Raw genomic sequence first — 15,516 nt, 5'->3', positions numbered from 1 at the left:
CAATTTTATAGGCAGTTATCCGCAGTAAGTTAACTGGATGAAGAAACACAATTAACACGTGTTCCAAATAGATCAACTTGCAATATAGTTATAAACTTGCAATTACAAGGCGAAAAAAGCTTGTTTCGTATCTCAATTAGAATTAATAATAATGAGACAAGTTTGAAGTACGAGAGTTTGCATCAAAGAAATCTAAACATAACTATTTTAATTTCGTAAATCTTTGTCTTTGCGTTTTTGTAGACGCTTGGCCGCAACATTTCCTGTTATGGTGCTCACTAAATCGGGCGTAGGTATACTTTGCTTCATGTGAAACATTGTCCAATAACAGTACCGCACGTGAAATTCGAAAAATGGAGGCTGATAGAAGCTTTTTTTTTTTTACCATATTACTCTGTTTAGTCTTCCTTAGCAGTTCTTGCCCGAAGCTAAGATTTTCAATAGGCATGTTCCTGATCTCAATTCCGTATAGCGCTTATGGGTACTAACCTGTTTTAATAATAGCAATAGCTTCTCCCATCGAGCTTTCACTTCATGGGCGATCTGTCAATGATACATAAGGCATTTAACATGACGAAGTTAATAAAATACAAGATAGATTAAACTCGGTTCATTTATGTACACACATAATAGTTATTTACAGTAACATTGCACTTTTAAGTTGGTGACTCGTTCTAATTAGTAACACATGCACTCTAACAACTCAACAGCTTACTGCAGCATATCATCTATGCAAAGAAATGCAATAAGTTGGTCTGTCATTATTCCTCTCTGCGGTCTCGTCACCATCATTAGCATAGTCACCCTCGTATAAGCCATAATTACATCAAGCCCTAATCACGCGCAAGCGAATCGTCGTGATTTTTATGCTCTGCTATGGAAGATCGTTACAGGTTAGGTCGATTTAGTGCGTAGCCTTCCTCACAGATCCACAGAACGATGTCACGTCGCGTAGGAGTGCAAAAAATCTCCACCTGCTTTCTTGTGTGACATTTATGTTTTCTATTCTATCCGCGGAAAATTGAAGTATCGGGAAACATGTACCGCCCAGACATCAAGAGTAGTAGAGCCATTATTTTCCTTTGATTCCCTCGCTTTTGACTGACAAAATTTGACAGAACCAGACTGATCCTCTTTTCATGAGGCGAATGGGCATGTGTTATAGACTATTTACACGCGCGTCTTTCATGTACGACATAAAACTACTACTAATTACCGTAGGTCTTGTTTCTATATATACGTTGTAAACATAATTTTTCATTTGATCTACATGCGTACGCGCCAACACTGCAAAACTGCGATCACAGAGCACAACGGCTTCGAGCATTTTTTACAATCGGAATGTTTTTCTAACAAATGCTCAAAGCTGTCACGATCGTTTCGTATTTCGAAAAATCTACTTCAGTTTTATCTGTGAGATGAGCCGTACTATGTATATGTCTATAGATAGAAAGGTTTATTTTTCGACAACATTCATCAGATCAAATCTACCTCGATTGTTATTTATTCTATTATAAATATCTAATAAATGTCGATTCTAATTTGAGTTACCTATATATGATCTATAAAATCGGGTGACTACGTGATATGTATTAAAACATTAAGCTGATATATCAAATTTTTAGCCTGTACATATTAAAAGTAGAAGGCAGCATCGGTTTTACTTTCGTCCTTCATTTTTCCGGGTCCGTTTCTTCCGATCATTTCAATCTAGCACGACATAATCATCCGATTCCCTCCGAAGTGTTCCCTTGTTAGTGATCACATTTCGTTCCACTCGAAGAATGCGATCTTTGATTGATTCCCTCACGTTAGACTGATTGGCAATCAGGGGTTCGCCCTCGCGTATTGTAAACATAGGAAGATTCCTCGTAGATCGGCCAGGTTGATCCCTCGCCCCTAGACCTGGTCGAACCGATGGGCTCGCTTGTTCTCCCGTCTTGAGCTGAACTAGTCCTACAAAATCTTCAAAATCTCGCTGTGTTGCGCAGTAGAAACCAATTGCAGCTGAAGGGTCCAATTTTGCAAATGATATCTTCCGTGCACCACTACAATGGTAGCTCTGGAAAAATAAAACCAAATAATCATTTGAGTCACCTCGTAAAGTAAACCTGAGGGTAACATTTGATGATGCTGAGAATTGAGAATTTAACTATATCGAATACTTATTTTTCCATAAATGATATTATTAGTTATAATAATCGAACTAACCTATTATACATACCGATTCATCGAAGGGAACTGCTCTCGTGTTGACCGCACTTTGTAAATAATGTGGATCAAGGAAAATTAATTTGTTTCCCTGAAACCCCATGAAGTAAAGTGAATGTTTTGGCTTACCGCCAATAATCCCGATGCAGTTTAGTCTTGGATCTGCCAGTATATCCTGGATAGATTGAAGATAGTTAATATTAATACTCTCCCCACCAAGTCGGAGGGGTATTAATAGAATGACAGATTTCCACGGAACCTGTAAGTGAGATACGTGGCATACGGCGGTGTCAATGATAAAATCAGTATTTATGGATGAAATACGGGAAGTCGTTGTAGAGATTTGTATTTCGCATCTAAATTATGTATTTATTAGGAATAGGTGTCAGATGCCCAAAAAATGTTTACTAGATATATTCCTAATTCTTTTTACCAATACTTTATTGCTATAAATAGTCTAAGCATTTAGTTAAGCTATTTTCGTTTTCAAGGAAGGAAACTTATACAAACGTATTACGTTGAATAACACGCACGTTAGGACTGGGTTGACAGATATTGATAACATCTTGAACGTAAATTGTGCAATCCCCAGTAACATATATTGCCATTTTCTCGAAGATATCCTTGGAACCTGCGTTGAACGCGGCGTCCTCCATGCATCGCTTCAACATGTAAGCGACAGATGATGGGCCAAACCAATCACCTGCGCATAAAAACAAATGATAACCGAACTATAGTTAAAAAAAAAAAATTGGATTTGGTAATAAAATTTTGCTAGGTATTTCGTTTGACTGACTTTTCGAACTGCTCTTTGTAGCCCACCCAAAACAACCAATGAAGTTCTTTATATGTACGTTAGTTTGACAATAAGCCCACCTGCTTTCTTAGTGCCTGCTAGTCGCGCTGCCCTGATTAAATTGTGAATACCGAAAGGAGCTTCTCTAGAGTCTGCTCCATCACCGAACCACCCAATGATGCGTCTGTGCAAGTTCTGCTCTTGCACGTAACTTCTAAATCCTTCCTGCTTCGGATCCCATCGCCAATTCCGGCCGAAGAGGTGCAGCATAAATGCTTGTGCTAAAAGCATTTGCGCACTGCGTAACATGCAACCCCAGCCGGAATCACTTTGGTGGCCTGTCTCACATATCGGCTCAAAATCCTGCAATACAACCGACCTGTTAATGTAGAGATCCCAGTACTGCTAAGGCCACATTCGTTTCTCTTCAAAGGTTTCATTAGAAACCAAAAGCAAATTGAACCTACGTAGCTAATTCGTTACTCCCTGTTTCCGAAACGAACGTGTTCTAGCAGTGGCGTTGCCCTTTGCATGGTAACAAATGAGAAAATGTATCTAAACAATTGTCGTTACCTGTCGATAAGTAAACCAGATACGTGTCCTAAAATCACTGAGAAAGCTCTTGTGAGCATCTTGATCATTTTTGACGTGGTACATTCGCCCTAGCAGATAAAGAGGATCGGCTCCATTAAGGTCGTTGATCTCGATTTGGGTGCCCGGAGTAATAGCTGTCCAGCCATATTTCATGGAGTGCCACAATCCTTTCAGACGGCTTTTGAATGCTTCCGACGCTTTTTCCGTAGGCCTAAATAGGATAACCATTTGAAGTAATATTTTTATCATATGGCAACGGCAAAAATGTTCTTTGCGTCAGAAGGCGAATGAAATGCACAATGTTATTAACAGATCTTATTAAATCAAAGAATACCTACACGAAGAGCAAAATCGTCATTGAAATAGGCGTATTTTTATGCGATGCGATACGATAAAAACAATGAAACATGGGGCTGAGTAACAGCATTTTTGTGAAGCAAAAAGTTAGTATTGTACATGTTTTTTATATTATACTGTGATCTAATGATCTAGATACAAATTGAAATAGAGAGCGATACATAATGTTATTAATTTTTGCATAAAAATTGGGTTAAAAACTAGTACCTGTAGGTAGAATCCTTAATAAAACGAAAAAAAAAGAGATCGAATTATGCATTATTTAAATTCCCGCATGATTCGTGTTGTGTAATTGACCTAACAAAAGTTTCGTAACACACTTACTTAAATTTTGAAAGCTGTTTTGTGCAAAAAAAAATGTACCAAAAAAGATCAGTCTGCAGCTAAGACAAAGATATTCTATTTTAAAGACAACAAGCTGGCGTGTTGTCCTGATTTCACGGAGACCGGCGTGAGCAATTACATGTAAGAAAGATGACCTATGATGTGTATACAAATCTCATAGCCCCATAGCCATTTGGTAGCGGACAGATTTGTTCGATTTGAGTAACCGGCTAGGATAAGGCGTATTATGCTACCAAGTAGAAATCTATTACAGTAATATAGTCGGAATGCGAGCCGGAGATTGTTCATCAGATCTATGTAATACGCGTAGAGAAGACTAAATGTAAAGATCAGAAAAAAAGTTCTAAGCTAACATTTTCTACCTTCTGGGTTGTTGCACGTTTGGTGGATTGAGTGGTGACATCAGGTAATAATGCCTATACAAAGAAAAGTTCTAAGGTAATCTTTGATGCCTTATATAAGCTTATGCAATGTGTTTGAGGAGAAAGTACTTTTTCAAAGACAGAGAAATATATCACGGATTTAAGCTTCCGTGATTACAGAACACTTGGCTGGAAACTGAAAAACCGTAATGATAACGGTACATGGTTAATAACATTTAAATACACAACTACATAAATAGTAACAAATATATCAGTAAAAATAAGTGACTTCATACAACAAGCTATATCTAAAAAACTCAATTCTGGATATGTGCAGACGCAATGACGGGTGTTCTACACATATGTAATATTGAGATGTGTAATCTATAAATACGTTTACAAGCATCTAAACGTATAAGACAATACTATGGCCTAAACTATGTACATTGAGGGATGTATATTTAACTTGTACTGATCTCATCATTATATGTTAAAAGCCTTTTTAGTTGATCTGAAGCCTTTTTCATCTTGGGTAAAACTTAACTTTCACGTAATAACACCTTTTGTTTAAGTTGTGGCAGTTGTTCGAAAATGGTTTATTATCAACACTAAATTATGTGTAGTATAAGAATATATATATATATTACGACTAACGACAATCGCGGAAATTATCGAAAAAACATCCTGTATGAATAAAAATACTGAACATATATATACTTTTAAGCTTTGCGCATTGTTTTTAAAAGAAAAAAGCAAAATGAAAATATCGTACATAAATATCAATATACATTCAGGTAATAATGACAGACATTTAGTTTTCATAAACATTTTTTGTCAAAGGCCGATATAACATAATTTCCAATTGAAGCTGTAAACTGTCTAAAGTGTGAAACTCTATTATCATCAGCTTACTGAGACATTTGTCACGTTCGATACTAAGGTTCTTGTTCTGAACAGTAATAAGCGAACGATGTCATATATAAATAAACCTATAAATTTTACTGGCCACAATCTTTGTTAACTCATCTCGAAACTCTGACGATGATTTGCCCAGCAGATAGCCATCCTGTACATCGACCAACATATCTTGAAAGCTGTGTAAACAGCCTAACTCTACATCGTCTTTAGCCACACTACACGGAGACGGTTTCCTAAAGCGATTTGAATCTCTCTGGCTTAATACATAGGTACCTTGTATAGGCAATAGGGTATAGCATATTGTCGTCTGAACAGCTTGAGATATCAACCTTTTTCAAGGGCATTTTTTCTTTGCTGCTCCTAATGAGTTCGAATGACAGTCTGTCACTGTTATCATCGATCTTGACCTAGCTTTTCAAGCAATTTCACATTGTATTGATGAATGAGGTCGAAGCTGCCGTTAGTCATGAACAACGAACGCAACCGCTGTAACAGCATGTTTTTCAGTGTGTTACATGATGGAAAACAAGTGATTTTTTTGTGTTTTTCTATCAACCTTTTTAACTTCCACGCTACCTTGCGTTTACATCGTTACTTGGCGAAATGCTTTGTTTAATCTAAACCGATTCAATCAACGCTGCCTTGTTAGGAGCTGTTGTTTAATGCAGTATATATATATATATATATATATATATATATATATATATATATATATATAGTAGAAAGTTAGAATTTCGAAAGTTGCACGGTAGCCATTTATGAAATATAATAAACGCAGTAGTTCTGATGGGCTTATACTTCCATGCATTGTAGTGCTTTCCCATGAAATTATTTGCCATTGACCGGTAAACGTAAGTTGGTGTTAAAAACGAACGCTGCCTAGCGTAGAGATACTGCACCTGCCTTCAACGCTGGCAGATCCGGTCTAGAACCGGATGTCCAGATTTTCGAAACCATATACATATACGCCAACAATTAAGTTACCGACAAGAAAGCCTTCTTTGGTGTTTCCAGAAAGTGCGTATTCGAAAGATGTCGCTTAAGAGTTCAAAGAACAGGTTACGCACTATCTCGTCATTTTCACCATAGTAAAATTAATCAGCAAATTATTACTGTATTATAGTTTTTCAAAGCCTAAACAGGCATAAATATCGATAAATTCAGCAGGTCGAGCACCATTGAAATATACAAATTATATATATACTAAGCACCATCGCACTGGGCTAATTGTGATAGGGCTGTGTAAAGCTCCAGCACAGGCTGTTGGAGCTGGTATCCGCCAGGTCCGTTAACCTTTGTGCATATTGCACCGTACATTATTCAAAAGATTGCTTTTTTTCCTCAGAGACTTTTTATGGAAAAGAAACTAGCGAAAAACTCAGCATCTTACCGAGTTCATTTGTCTGTCCGTCGTAATTCAAATGTAATCATTCGTTTTTACTGACTAGGAATGCTTAGTATATAAGAACCAATATGAAGTAAACAAGTACAATTCGAAAACTGTCAATAAGGTCAGCTTTCGAGAATGGCGCAGGGGTTACTTTCGTTGGTTATAAGTTTCGAAAAGTAACTTCCAGTCTGTCCTAGTTCATATCACCCTAGTAGCCTTATGTTATAGCTCTTGTATCTGAATTTACTAACTATAAACAGCGGTAAGCCATGATGGATACGGCCTTGTGAGGCTATAACACAAATTGGGAAAGAAATACTTTTTTTTTTTTGAGTTTATTAGTTCAAACTGTGACTTATATTGATCAATCCAATAGACGCATTAACACGGAACTAAGCGTAATATAGACAACGCACATTGTATCAACATACTTCACACGTGACAGAATGTCCGATTCGCAGCTTGGAAACGAGGGCACTGATCCATTAACCGGCTTTATCGGTTTGTACTGCAGAGTTTTTAACATATAAATTGTACTATCGTTCCTGGCGTTTGTTCTGTTAGGGAGAACTAGCATGTTACATTTTTATCTTCAGGTACGACATATAAATAACAAATCAAAACCTTGTGTGTTGGAAGTAGAAAAAGTCACACAATAGAAAATTAAGTCATAGGCTTTAGCAAAATGCTGTGTTGCCTGTAGCAGGCCTGCTAAAACCAGAGAAAATGCAAGTGGCCCTTTGTTGTTATTCACCTAAACTTGTAGATGAACACGGAATGGCTGGAGTAAATCATCATAGTGCCCATAGAAATCGAGCAGCGCTATAACAGAGGATGCGTGTGTTATCGTCGCTAAGAGGGAAAATACCAGGCTTATATGATTTTCCATCGAAACTAGGGTACCTTTTGTATTAGAACGGCTCTCTACAGTGGAGTGGCAATAAGTAGCTAGACTCTATCTCATCACTGTAGTTAGAACTGAGGCTTGATAATGAAAGCACTGCCACAGTTATTCAGCTTATATACGTCCACGCAGTTGTATGTCACTGATGCGACAGAGAGGCTAGATGCGGAGAAAGCGGGTTAAGGCGGATAACTACGTAGGTATATTCCTATAATTGTATTGCTTAGCAGTGAGCTTAGCAGTCTTTTTTACCACTCATATTCACAAGTTGTGAAGTCACTCACTTTTATCGAAAAGATTCTTTAAAAGGTTATTTATGTGATCAATATTTACTTTGCCATCAGGTTTTGACGGTCGGATATGAATAGCTTGCCTTCGGGTGCTAGCGGGTGGTTGAATTCTTTTTATTCCTTTTAAAGTTAATAGTGGAGACAAGGTATCTATAGGAGGATTCAGCACCTCCAGCAGAAGTATTAATCTTATCGTATATATATAAGACACAAACTTATAAAAAAAAACAAAATGAGGAATACGTATGCTCACTAGGCATATTAAAACCATAAATGGAAAGCGGCCAGGTTTTTTTTATCACCCAGGCTCAACTTGTACATATTGTAAAATCATACAATGCGCCAAATGTATTTCGTTTCATTTCTCTCCTGTTGTGTTTGTAAACAGGAAAAGACTAGCAGGCTATCGAGCGATATATATAGTAGCGACTGCTATAATAGAACGCTGCATTTTGAGACGACGTTTATTTGTTGTAAGAACTTACTATCGAAACACATAGTCGATTACAATGATGCCCTGCAAGCGTCGTTCTGAAAGCAGATGACGCTTGTCGCTGACGAAAATAGCACTGGGGCTATTGTTCAATAAACTCGAACAGCCTGATCCACTTGCAGATAAAATGAGACTAGGGGAGCCACAAACTAGGCAAGTAAGTCACAATATCGCTGCATAAGAAAACAGTGTGCCTGCCGACCCATCGAACTCAACACGACATTCTGCTTCACGATGTGACCCGTATAGCAAAGGTTGCATCTACCTGTGGATCGAAACAAAAGCAGTGGATATAAATCATCTTTGATTTGACCAAGGTGGGGAATCCACACAAATCAAATTCACACTGTTTGAAATCATGTCCGTACGCCGACTAATTTTGACGTATAACAGTGACATAGAGTGGCCCGCCTGGGCTTATAATATCATACTTTTCGATTATTTTTTCTGTGGGGAAAGTGCTATGTGAAAGACAGTAGTTATCAAACAGCGCCGGAAACAATTCACGACCTGACCGACTGGGTTCGTGAAATTGACGCCGAAATATGCAGGACTGCGATTTAAAATTTCGCAAATCAATTTATCAAGCGGCCTCTAGAAGGACACTTGACCGACATTCTCCATGTGTAATGCAAATTAGATGTTCTAGCTTCGTTCAACGCGAGAATAAAAGCAAGTAACAACAACCAAAATTATAGAGGATTAGTTTCGAATTTTAGATTATTTTACATTTTGAATCATATAATCTGCTATAAGTCGTTTGTAATGTTGGCGAACTTGGGGAGCTCAGGGAATTTCCAAACGGATTTTTCGTAACTCTTAAATCTCGATAAGAAATGGTAAGTAAACCAGTCACCAACTGGTTCATTTTAGTTTGTAAGCTTTATTTTTCGGGAAGTAATACAGCGAAGTACGAACTTCGTTGACTGTAACTTCGTTATAAGATGTTATTCATTTTTGCTACCTCATCTACAAGCCCAAATAGTGGAACTTGCCTATGGGTTTATTCATGCTTTTATTTGTTCAGTTAGTCGCAAAGCAGTTGGCAACATCCACTTACATGCTCTAATGCAAGGATATGACAGATCAATGGGTGTCAATTCCTTACATGTATTATCGAAACTAAATGGGTCATATTTAGCTTAGACATGGTCTCCGTGAACCTAACAAGTTCGTCTGCACATCCACCCATGCACTACACACAACAATGAATTAACAAGTCTCTATCTCATCAATAGTAATGAGAATTAATTCCACGGTAAGAAATTTATACTACCTAAGCATTGAAGTCCTATGGTCATTTTAGACAATATAGACACCGCGGTGGTGTAGATATCGTTCACTTGTTAACAAAATCTCGAATTTTAATTAACTAGATAAATATGAACATCAACTGAATTGAAGGCCTTTGAACATAAAATATCAATCCGTCCTGGGCGTTTATTTCAAAGAACTAGGTCTTTGTTTCGGAATTACACACATGTTAGCTGGATGACGAATACTGAGGTTATGAGAACTGAATTTGACTTCAATATACCCGGTTACATGTTAGAAACAAGCCGTAGCTCAATTTCATTTTTAGATATTTCAAAGATCCACATGACGTATTGTAAAAACCTTTCTTTCAAAGCATTTGTAAATAAATTACTGTTGTTTTTCTTTGCCAAACCGGCAAATTGATAGAAAAATTGTAAAAAAAAGAAAAAGCGTATGTATATACCTTTGAAGCTACTTGGAATGATCGAAGGACGATTATAAACGCCTACTGGTATTCAGCCTACAATTTATAATAATGATAAAGCTCGATGATTAGATTCAACAAAGACGTGAAATGTATTTTTTATAATAAACGCTGTAGCAAAAAGAAATATTGGCTACTGAACCAACACCCCATTTAAATCCGTCCTTACGAACCCCACAGATGGTGTGCTCGTGTCTAGGGGGTCCAGTTCATCAGGCAACGAAGGACGCCGCCTGGTCGGTCCACTTGTTAATTGCGGGTATTCAGCTTCTTCTTCAACGAAACCGTCCTCGGAATACCTACGACGACGATGATTTCGTGCTGCGTCACCGATAATAAATCCATAAACGTCGGTGAGTGTGGCCATCCTGCAAAATATATAGCCGTTATGGTTAACTTTTTGCTGTTGTAATACTGGAATGGACGCAATGGTAAAGTTATAAATAAGGTACCTTTATTGTGTTTAGGTTTAACGAAGTTATCTATCGTTGCATACACTTCATTATTACCTTAAATTGAAAAGTGCATTTTTGAATCGTCGGGTTACTATTATGAAAATGGGGTGCTATGTTAGCCTGTAATTCCTGATATTCCACACGATTCCCGCATAAACTCGAACAGATTTAACTGATAATTTTCTTCAACGGCAAGTTCCGAATAAGCATTTAATTGACTTACTAATGTGTCCACTTAAGATTAATAATACGGCTAATGTCGTTAGCTGGCGTTTTTCCAGACGTGTAGTTTCCAACAATCAAAGAACCACGGCCACGTGTCGATTTGTTAAGCATCCTTGCTTACACCCTAAATACCCTCATCCGCAGCCATAATGTTATGAAATGGAGATTACTATGCTTAGCTATGAATGAGATACGCTGGTATGCTTAATCTGTGAGCAGTATATATTGTTTTTGTAGACGGAAATTGCGAACTCAAAAATAGTACTGGATTATAGGCATGTCTTGCCTAGTCAATATTTCAACCTGTCTGAACATTGCGGCATATCTATCCAGCGAATCAGATAAAGCCTCAAGCCTTTCGGCTTACACTTCGGTGAGAATCATAGTTAAGGCGCACCTTAATAGTCTAGCTGACCTAGTAGATAGTTTTCCTATTTCTAACTACCGCTAAAAGTTCTGCAGTTGGTTATTTGTTGATTTGTTTCACGTGACGATAGCGGAACATGCAGCGTATCCGCTCATGGGTAATTACTTCTTATAGTAATAAAAAAGCTACTTCTTTACAACACCATAAATGCTATCGGTTTTTCTAGCATGCCAAAAACTGAGCCACGATACGTAAAAATAAACCGAGCGTAAAGTTATGACAATCCTTAACGAATAATAATAGCTCAGAAACTGCTATACTATTACTTTGCATTGAATTTGTACAACAATACGTTCGCGCACCACGCGGTGTTAGGCAGATCCCTATTGAATTCGATACTAATATACACACTATATGAAAACATGAATACAGGCACTTGCGTCTTCACTGTTAACTGTAACATTCATTGATTACTACTGATAAAAAATTGATATCGCCATGCATATAAGATGTAATTAAAAGGACATCTTTAAGAAACACTAAGTGTTCAGCAAATCGTTTTCACGCTGCAAAAACTTACTAGAGCTCCAGATTTGAATACTCTATACGCTATAGCGAGAAATAGCTCCAGGTATTTAGCTTGCGCACTGATCGCTACTTTCTAGTGACTTGGCCGTTACAAGCATAGCTATTATCTGGACCTATTAATATGAACTATAAACTTCACCCTTCTGCGCCTTAAATGCGCAACCCATTCACATACGTACTTTGTTTCATCAAAGTCGATGAGAATCTGTGGAATATATAGGTAACACCTGACGAAGTTTCGTTTCCTTATTGTCCATGTGGGATCACATTCAAGTTAAAAGTGACACCATCAACGAGTCATTTGTATTAATTAGATTTAATGCTATAATATTCAGCCTTCAGTAGTCTTGTTCTTTAACATTACGCACCCCTGATTGGCTTCCCCGGCAATCGTCTGTTAATATCAAGTTAAAACATACACAACGGTTACCCAATCATTGCATTGTGATTTCATTTGTCCAGAACTGTTAGCTTTATCTTACAGAAGAGACACAGACCGTAAGGCCAAGAAATCACGTTGTAACACACAACAATAAGCAACAGCAACTACAGTCCTTCCTTGGTCAGCTGAACATGATCCCTGATAGACGACGGCATTAAATGATTGCCACCCAATCCTCAAATAGGAGCAATAAAGAGAAAAGGTAATAACTCAACTGCTGTTTATGGATATGGCTCACTGTGTCGACAAACTTCAACTGGAATAGAAGACATTAGAAAAAGAATCATTTAGCTTATACCAGGAAATGTTGCTTTAAGTGAAACAGATTAACAAACACACTTACTACGACAGTGAAGTTACCTTTGCTGGGTTCTTGAACGTATCTAGAATAGACTCCCTTTATGCAGAACCACCGTTCCACACTTTCCAAACACTTTCTTCAAACCGCTCGCTTTAAACACTTTTCCACGCTGTCCATTTGTAACACACTTTGAGAAACAACAATTTGTATTCTTGTCGGGTTGAGCGATTGTTGAACTAGAATCATCTGGTCATCTTATGTCTGCTGGTTATTGCGAAACGCTGATCAAATTGGCCCTATGTAAAACAAACTCCATTTGACAGTGTAACATTTAAATATATTAGGCCGCAAATATATTGTAACAGATCTATACCTTACTGTTCGATAAAGGTCGTATAGTTCACAACATTCGCGACTGTTTCTAAACGTAGCCTGCCAATTCCAGGTCTTTAATCGTCGGAACTGAATGGGACACTGCATCGTTGCACGTGCAAGGAACACAGACAGTAGTTTTGGCGCAGTTTAGATTTTGAATAAGAATTTCAAGAAATAAGCCGTGTGTGTTCGTGTGCTTGCGTACAGCCCCGGATAGTTTAGGTGTCTTATTTAGCCGTTAATAGATATACGAAAAAGTAGTTACAACGATATACGCTATTACAAGGGCTGTTGTTTTTTGTTTGGGACGTTCGTCTGCGCTTCATCACCTATTTATTATAGAATATAATGTTTTCTATATGCGGTTATGCTTTTACACAACGACTTCAATAGAGGTTGCTGAAAAGACTCACTGAACACTTAAATATTTCAACCCATTACGTTAATGAAAAAAAATCAGCGTTTTAACGCTTAAATATATCAGACTTTAGATCTATTAAATTTTTTTTTAAGTAGATAAAAACCTTGTACCTATTGTAGACAAAACTAGTTTTATTTTTTCATAGGTCGTCGACTTATAACTATTATCCCGAATTACATTAACCTATTAAGAAAGGCGCTTATGCATTTCTGTGACGAGGCCTTCGATGAAAATCAGCCCGGCCCTTTCGACTCCAGAAAAATGCTCCTCGATCTTGTTTTACCCCCCATATTCGTCTAGTCGTCAGCGATTTTATGTTGTATCCACTTTGTGTACTCCTTCAATTTTATCTATAACGTTGTGCAACGGAATTATGTATATCATTACGCAAATCACTTACTCGCGAATGTACTTTTAAAATCCTCAGAAACAGAAGATTAGAAGCATTTTAAAAGTTCAAACGCTTTTTTTGTACTTACACTCAAACATATCCAAGCTTATACGATAATTTACATAAAATTCATCCACAAAAACAGTATCCCGGATGCCATCAGGAACACGAAGGGGCCGCGGAGCTTCTCGAGGGGCCGGCGGATCAAAGAAACGCGGCAAAGGTGGCCGAACCCGCATCAGGCTTGATCGTAGAACGTTCGACGAGGATGGTGAAACACCACGCGTTCTCAACTCCTTTACCGAGGTTTCTTCTGGAACATCATCTCCTTCAGATAGCGAACAAAGTGATGAAGCTGTCGTAGAGTGCCCATTCCCTGTTGCGATGTGGGATTTGGGCCATTGTGATCCAAAAAGATGTACTGGTAAATGTTATCGGTGTCTTAACGTGCATTGTGTATAACGTAATACATCACAGCTGTATTTGCAAACGAGTATTTCTAAGTAAGGTTCACCGAAGCATATCTAAACATCGTTGAACGAGCCTAGTATGCTTTTCATTACCAGCGTTTCTTTTAATGAGAACGTATAATTTGTTTGTGTTCAACGTATCGATTACAGGACGTAAGCTGGCACGCATGAGACTTATAAAGGATCTTAGACTTGGTCAACGTTTCAACGGTATCATTCTTACCCCGTCAGCGAGTAAGTGCGTCTCCCCGGAAGACAGCAGGATCATTGCGCAATATGGCGTTGCCGTAGTGGATTGCTCTTGGGCACGACTAAACGAGGCGCCTTTCTCGAAAATGAAAGGTATGAATGCGTCTAGCAGGTGAAGTTCAGTATTTCCTCTATATTAATGCTTTAATGAATACGCAGCGCCTTATAGTAAAAATAAGAATTATTATTATTGCTGTAGTCACGAATTATCTATGATTTGTGTGTTATGGTGGTAAAATTACATGAATTTTCTGCATTACTTCGATTATTTCGTTAACAATTTCCGTATATTTGATAGGAAACCACCCTCGCCTTTTACCCTTCCTTGTGGCAGCCAACCCGGTCAACTACGGCAAACCCTGCGAGCTTTCTTGTGTAGAAGCTATTGCGGCCGTCATGTATTTGACTGGATTCTCTACGATAGCCGATTGGTACCTCAGTAAATTCTCATGGGGTCATTCATTTTCTGAACTTAACGAGGACCTATTGACGGCGTACGCCGAGTGTCGAACGTCCGCCGACCTCATTCGTGCTCAAACGGATTTTCTTGCCGAAAACGGTGACAGACATGATAATAAAATGATTGAATTGCCTCCCTCAGCCAGCGAAACGGAAAGTGCAGATGAAAACGGCGAGGCTCCTGTGGTAGGCTGTGATGACAAAAGGGATCTCCTCTCTAATGATGGCGATAAACAGAAAAAGGTGGAAGAGGTTAAGGACTCGAAAAGAGCAAAATGTGGCGGACCGTCTAATTATGATCATGTCAGATGACGAAAATTATGATGGTGATTAGTTTTGTATTTGTAATAAATCCATATGATTTCTAAATGC

At 38.1% G+C, this 15,516-nt stretch overlaps 3 protein-coding genes across 12 annotated transcripts in view; 1 reads left to right on the top strand and 2 right to left on the bottom strand.

Moving 5' to 3' along the window:
* LOC111248606 (neuronal-specific septin-3-like) overlaps nucleotides 1–1,806 on the bottom strand; it is a 17,788-nt gene extending 15,982 nt beyond the window's left edge. Inside the window, exons 1-2 of the mRNA XM_086988820.1 lie at nucleotides 1,665–1,806; nucleotides 490–543 (exon numbers count right to left, since the gene is read on the bottom strand). Of these exons, the coding sequence (XP_086844946.1) occupies nucleotides 490–520 (31 nt within the window). The 5' untranslated portion in view covers nucleotides 521–543; nucleotides 1,665–1,806. The remainder of the gene's footprint in view (nucleotides 1–489; nucleotides 544–1,664) is intronic.
* LOC147756168 (cysteine protease ATG4D-like) lies at nucleotides 600–14,194 on the bottom strand. 9 transcript variants are annotated; one of them, XM_086988823.1, is made up of 8 exons: nucleotides 12,839–13,184; nucleotides 12,694–12,734; nucleotides 10,575–10,769; nucleotides 3,581–3,812; nucleotides 3,088–3,370; nucleotides 2,745–2,914; nucleotides 2,225–2,470; nucleotides 600–2,062 (listed from the first exon to the last, which is right to left on the bottom strand). In XM_086988823.1, the coding sequence occupies exons 3-8, from the start codon at nucleotides 10,766–10,768 to the stop codon at nucleotides 1,706–1,708; spliced, it is 1,482 nt and encodes a 493-aa protein (XP_086844949.1). In that variant the 5' UTR covers nucleotide 10,769; nucleotides 12,694–12,734; nucleotides 12,839–13,184; the 3' UTR covers nucleotides 600–1,705. The 9 variants fall into 9 exon arrangements, with proteins under 9 accessions (XP_086844949.1, XP_086844951.1, XP_086844948.1 ...); XM_086988825.1 differs by lacking the exons at nucleotides 12,694–12,734; nucleotides 12,839–13,184 and adding an exon at nucleotides 14,055–14,194; XM_086988822.1 differs by lacking the exon at nucleotides 12,694–12,734 and having other exon boundaries at nucleotides 12,822–13,183.
* Nucleotides 10,613–15,516, top strand: LOC111248607 (18S rRNA aminocarboxypropyltransferase). Of its 2 annotated transcripts, none has more exons than XM_022801206.2 (4): nucleotides 10,613–10,754; nucleotides 14,112–14,390; nucleotides 14,587–14,778; nucleotides 14,984–15,516. In XM_022801206.2, exons 1-4 carry the CDS (start codon nucleotides 10,712–10,714, stop codon nucleotides 15,454–15,456), a joined length of 987 nt encoding a protein of 328 aa, XP_022656941.1. In that variant the 5' UTR covers nucleotides 10,613–10,711; the 3' UTR covers nucleotides 15,457–15,516. The 2 variants fall into 2 exon arrangements, with proteins under 2 accessions (XP_022656941.1, XP_022656942.1); XM_022801207.2 differs by lacking the exon at nucleotides 10,613–10,754 and adding an exon at nucleotides 13,390–13,549.

This window comes from Varroa destructor, unplaced genomic scaffold (assembly GCF_002443255.2).
Source record: "Varroa destructor unplaced genomic scaffold, Vdes_3.0 BEIS01000004.1, whole genome shotgun sequence".
Taxonomy (NCBI): domain Eukaryota; kingdom Metazoa; phylum Arthropoda; class Arachnida; order Mesostigmata; family Varroidae; genus Varroa; species Varroa destructor.
Note: the sequence above shows the minus strand (reverse complement) of the source record. Positions and strands in the feature narration are given on the sequence as shown.

Bases quoted from the DNA above. Each gene is read 5' to 3' on its own strand.
- LOC111248607 (XM_022801206.2), top strand. From the start codon at position 10,712: ATGATTTCGTGCTGCGTCACCGATAATAAATCCATAAACGTCG. The intron at 10,755-14,111 runs GTGAGTGTGGCC...CCACAAAAACAG, and splicing joins TAATAAATCCATAAACGTCG to TATCCCGGATGCCATCAGGA. The intron at 14,391-14,586 runs GTAAATGTTATC...TATCGATTACAG, and splicing joins TGATCCAAAAAGATGTACTG to GACGTAAGCTGGCACGCATG.
- LOC147756168 (XM_086988825.1), bottom strand. From the start codon at position 10,768: ATGGCCACACTCACCGACGTTTATGGATTTATTATCGGTGACGCAGCA. The intron at 3,813-10,574 runs GTTCGTAAGGAC...TATCCTATTTAG, and splicing joins ACGAGCACACCATCTGTGGG to GCCTACGGAAAAAGCGTCGG. The intron at 2,471-2,744 runs GTGCGTGTTATT...TCTCACTTACAG, and splicing joins TCTGTCAACCCAGTCCTAAC to GTTCCGTGGAAATCTGTCAT.